General features: G+C 36.3%; 1 protein-coding gene across 1 annotated transcript in view; it reads right to left on the bottom strand.

The window, feature by feature from the left end:
* LOC143649340 (vomeronasal type-2 receptor 116-like) overlaps nucleotides 1–5,738 on the bottom strand; it is a 9,043-nt gene continuing 3,305 nt past the window's right edge. Inside the window, 1 exon segment of the mRNA XM_077119440.1 lies at nucleotides 1–923. Within this exon segment, the coding sequence (XP_076975555.1) occupies nucleotides 1–923 (923 nt within the window).

Here is a 5,738-nt window from a genome sequence, read left to right as displayed (position 1 = left end):
TTAAGAAATCTTACTGCCCCCAGAATATGCTTTACATAGTAGTGCATGCTGAGTGTTCCTCTCTGGCCTTAACAAAATAATATAACACTTGGGAGCAAAGATGCAGCCCAGCAATCCAGCACTGGAGGCCAAGATGGAGAAGATCTCCATGGCCACCATGACCTTCCCCTTGGTGCTGTGGTAGACGGGGATGAAATTTACCCAAACACCACAGAACACCAGCATGCTGAAGGTCAAGAGCTTGGCTTCCCTGAAGGTGTCAGGCAGGTTCCTGGCCATGAAAGCTACAGTGAAGCTCCCCAGAGCCAAGCACCCCAGGTACCCCAGGACACAGTAGAATGCAGTGATGGAGCCCTTGTTGCACTCAATGATGATATAGCCAGGCTCAGAGTGTGTGTCTATGTCAGCGAATGGGGGAGAAGTTCCCAGCCAGATTCCACAGAGATTCATCTGGATCAGGGAGCAGATGGAAATAAATGGGTTAGGTGCCCCTGACACCAACTACTGCCTCATCCTTCTCCTTGGTACAGTGATCTTGAATACCAGAACCACAGTGGTGGTTTTGGCCAAGACAGTGGACACAGCCATGGTGAACGCTGTTCCAAACGAGATTTGTTGGAAGATGCAGGCCGCTGTGTTAGGACAACCAATGAAGAGGACAGAGCAGAGGAAGCACAGGAGCAGGGAGATGAACAGGACGTAGCTGAGAGCCCTGTTGTTAGCCTTGACTATGGGAGTGTCTCGGCACTTCACAAAGACCCCGAGAACAACAGCCATGCGCAAAGAGAAGCAAAGAGCTGTGCAGACCAGAGTCATCCCCAGAGGCTCTTCATAAGACAGGAAGGTCACAGCTTTTTGGAGGCAGTGAGTTCTCTCCCTGTTTGCATCCTGATGATCTGGACACTTCACACATTGGTCTGTATCTAGTGAGAAATGCAAAGTGTCATCAGCCCAATTTCAGTAAGTTTCTCGTACTCACAGGACCCATGTAAATAGCAGTGGGCAATTTTAACCAAATCTGTCCAGCTTGCATTAACTCTGTGTTTCAGTCTGCTTAGTTTTCTTTCCACAAATGTTCTTTCACACATCTGGTGCTCTTTTAGAATTTTAGACTTTCAGTTGGATAACAGTGCATTTATCATTCACTGTTAAGTTCTCATATATTTCTTTTTAAAAATGTGTTTATTGGCATATAGCATAAAATGGCACAAATCATATATGTACCGATTAATGAATTATAAGAAATTGACACATGTGTAACACCACACAGGCCAAGGCAGAGCAGATAACCAGCCCCTCAGGAATCCATTTCCAAACCCTTTAAATCATCACCTCTGGCACTTATCAAAAGAAAATACTTTCTTGATACCTAATCCTGGAAATTGATTCTGCTTGTGTCCTTTTACCCAGTATTATGTTTGTGAGATTCATTCATGTCACACGATATATCTGTAGTTCTTTAATTTTTTATTCACTTTTTAATATTTTTTATATTTTCTATTTATAAATGTCCATGTCCAGCAAGTACATTTCCCCTTGTGTTTGTACCATATTTTGTTTACCCATTCATTTGTCCATGTGTACTTGGGTTCCTTCTACCTGTTGGCTGTTGGGATAATGCTGCTATAAGCATTGTGCATAATTATCTGTCTGAGAACCTCTTTTCACTCTGTGTATATGCCTAGAAGTGGAACAGCCAGGTCATATGGTAATTGTATATTTAATGTTTTAAGAAACTGCCATGCTACTTTCCACCATGTTTGCACTATTTTAAATTCTCACCAACAACGCACTAGAGTTCCAATTTTTCTACATCCTCTCACTTGTTATTTTATATTTTTAAAATATAGTGATCTTTGTGGGTGTGAGATGGAAAATCCATTAACTTATATTGCTGGACAGACTTCAATTACATTAACACATCACCTTTTATTTATCCATTTTCCTGCCGATGAATGTTTGAATTGTTTATGCAGTAGGGTCATTACATATAATGCCTCTATGAGCATGTTTGTGTATATGGAACAAATATGATGTTATATTTCTGGGTCACCTAATAGGCAAATATTCACCTTTGCAGGTAATACCATACAGTTTTCCAAATGAATACACCAATTTACACTCCAACAAGCAGTATAAGAGTTACAGTTGGGGCAGACCGTATTGGCTCTCCTGCCAGGTTGGAGACTCGGGTTCAATTCCCAGTGCCTGCCCATGCAAAAAAAATGAAGAGTTACAATTGTTCCACATTCTCTCCAACACTTGACACAGTAACTCCAGTTAATTTTAGCTATTATTAGGGATATTTTCAGTATTTTATTAAGATTTTTAATTGCAGTTCTCTTGTAAGTAAATCATCTGAGCACTGTCTCACATTACACATTTAAACACTTTTTATATGAAGACCTTGTTCCCAGTTATGCCTTTTTTCTAATGGTTTTTCTGCCTTTATTGTTGTTTTGTAGGAGCTCCCTAGATATCATAGATTTGATTTCTTATTGGGTAGATATATTTTAAAAATTTTATCCCACTTTCTGGCTTGACCTTTTACTGCTGAATTGAAACTAGAAATTTTAATATAGTTACATTTATTAAATTTGTCCTTTAATGTTGATGCTATATCTGTCTTGTTTCAGGAATGTTTACTTCCAAAGTTGGAAATATTCTTCTCTGTGGGGTTCCTTTAAACTCTTTTGCTTTTACATTTATAATTATAATATGCCTGATATCAGTGAGTCCAAATGGGACCATTTTGTTTCTGGATTTCCCATTTCTATCTTTTTATTTTTTATCATTATGTTGAAACCACATTATTGTGACTCTAAAAAACTTGAAACAAGTAGAATAGACAAGACTTCACTCATTATCTTGAAATCTGTCTTAGCTATGCTTTTCTTTTTTTCATCTTATAATAAGTCGTAATGCCACAAAAGAGACTGATTGATTCAATAGGTTCATTTGAAGTGTACTGAAATCTTTACACTACTGCACCTTTTCTTCCATGGACATGGCATACCCCTCAGTTTATATCAAGCTTCTTAAAGTGTTCCTCAATGTCCTTCTATAAGTTTATGAGCATAAGATTCTTCAAACTTTCCTTACTTTTATTTATAAGCATTTAATACTTTCAAGATATTTTAAATGTCATTTTTTTTAAATTTCACTTTAGAATGCCTGTGACTGGCATATATAAATTAAGAAGGCTGTATATTAACCTTATACTCAGACCATAAACTAGATTAGGAAAATCTTCTGGATTTTATACTTATATAATATCACTTCCTAATAAAGTCATGGTAACATTGGGCATTGTTGTCTCATTCTTCATCTCCCTGCCTTGAAATGCTTTCAATATTGCACCACAAAGTTTGATGTTTGCTCTAGTTTATAAAAACTATTCTTTATGGAATCAAGATAGTTCCCTTTCATTACCAATTTTTTAAAGGTTGTTTCTGTTGTTTGTTTAAAAATCATGAAAGAATGTTGAACTTTATTAAATGTTTTCCTGCATTTAATGAGGTTACTATCTCTCCTTTTGGGGGGCTTACATACCAAATTGAATTGCATGAACCAAATGTTGTCATAATATAACCTCTTATAAAATATAGCTGGATTTGGAATGCAGAGGTTTTTAATTTATGTGAGTTTATTTTCAAAAAAAGAAAGTGGTCTGTAAATTTCCTTTCTTGTAATGAACCTGCCAGATTTGGGCCCCAATGTTATGTTCTTCTCATAAAATAGATTGAGAAGTTTTCACATCTTTTCCTATTCTCTGGAAGAGTTTGAACAAACTGATACTAATTTTTTCCTTGAATTTTGGTACAGTTCCCAGTGAAGCCATTGGCCACAATAAAAATTTATGAGAATGGTTTAAACAAGGTAGTCTATATCCATAGTCGGTATGAAACTTTTCAATTTTTTAATTTTTTTCTTGGGAGAGATTGGTAACTTTTATTTTTATGGGAATTTCTGTCTTCCACTTAAGTTTTCAAATGTATTTCATTAAATTATGAATACTATACTTTTATGATGCTAAAAAATTTCTGTAGAGAGGACCCATTTTTAAGTCATGGAGTTCCTTATTCTGCAATTTTTCTTTTTTAATTAATACACCATTCTATGGGGTTACCGATTTTATCTTCTACTAGAATTAGCTTTGACTTTGTTTATCCCATCTATATTTGTCTTTTATTGAGTTTCTTCATATATGCACCATTTGCTATCTTCTATTATCTTTATGTTTAGCTTGCTGTTCTTATTCAGTTTGCTTGAAAAATACAAATGATATTCAATTACATATAATCTTAGATTTATAGATTTTTTTTCTATGGACAGCTTTAGCTCCACCAAAGAAGACTTGATATGTAGTATTTCCAATTTCAAAACGCTTTATAATTCCTAATGAAGAAGGTTAGAAACATTTGCCCAGGGGCCAGTGGCATCACTCAGTCTAGGCACAGAGTTGAAGGATTAATTCAGTTTGGGGATTGCACAATAAATTAAGTCAAGATAGGAAATGGCTTAACCACAAGGCATCAAACATCAAGTGTTAGGGACCTTTGACCCACTTCTCAGAAAAGGCTGAAACAAACCAAAAGAATGAAAAGGTGGGGGTGGATGGAGCACAAAGGGGCATTTGGAATTTTCCATACCTGGCTTTACCCTGAAAGCAGGGCAATGAGCCAGGGCAGGAAAGCCCAAGCTTAGGCATCTCTCCTGTGAGCATGCACACTGTGTACACTTCTCTCAAATTGTACTGTTTGCTGCTATCTGCTTTCTCTTTTGTGAGTTCTTTACTGCAATGAAACCCGGAGCTCCGGTGTTGGCTGAGCACAGACAACATTATTGTATTCTATTTTTTTAAATTTTGGTTGTTTAAAAGTATATTTCTAAATCTCTAAGCATGTGAAAATTGAAATGGATGGGTACACTTTTCTTTATATATGCACGTGGAACATATACTTGAACTTACCTTATACCCAATGTGTACATGAATCATTTTTCTAAATTTGACTAAATGCCAGATTACATCATCCCTCAATACGTTTCAAAGAACTGAGATAATAGTCATTTGTGATATTAAACTGCGCATTAATCACAGAAAGAAAATTAGAAAATCCCCATTCTAGAGGTGATTCCAGCATTTAATGTCATGACAGTAAGCAATTTCAAGATATTAATTACAGTATGAAAAAATATTAAACATTGATTTTCTGTCCCGGTTCTGCATCATATTCCACTCACCATCCTCAGCATACTTTGTGATTCTGTCACAGAGAAGTTCGTTTTACAGTTCCCAACATCTCTGATGATTACATGCAGTGGTGCAATAATTGCCTTTTATGCCATTACTAATAATTCTGCCAAGAATTTCATCCACCCTTCATCCATCTTACATGATACTAATACTGCTTCTAGGAATAATTCTATGAGCCCCCTCATGTAGACACTATTCCATAGGTCCCTGAATATACTTTTATTGCATGAACATGAAATGACTCTATGTCTTGTCGCATCTACTCAGCCCTGAATGAAAGGAGAGCAGAAAATAAAACCTACTCATTAGGGGCATGCTATATCATCATCCTGTTGAGACTGGGGATAGTTTAGTACCAGGCTTTCCACATAAACTAAATATCCTTTCAAAAAAGATGGAAAGTGGATACTCATAATACCATGTGTTAAATTCCAAGTTAGACGAAAACTTAAGTTACTGTGCTAGAGTCAATAATGGGTTT

This window comes from Tamandua tetradactyla, chromosome 11, assembly GCF_023851605.1.
Source record: "Tamandua tetradactyla isolate mTamTet1 chromosome 11, mTamTet1.pri, whole genome shotgun sequence".
Classification (NCBI taxonomy): Eukaryota; Metazoa; Chordata; class Mammalia; order Pilosa; family Myrmecophagidae; genus Tamandua; species Tamandua tetradactyla.
This window is presented reverse-complemented; position numbering and strand designations above follow the sequence as displayed.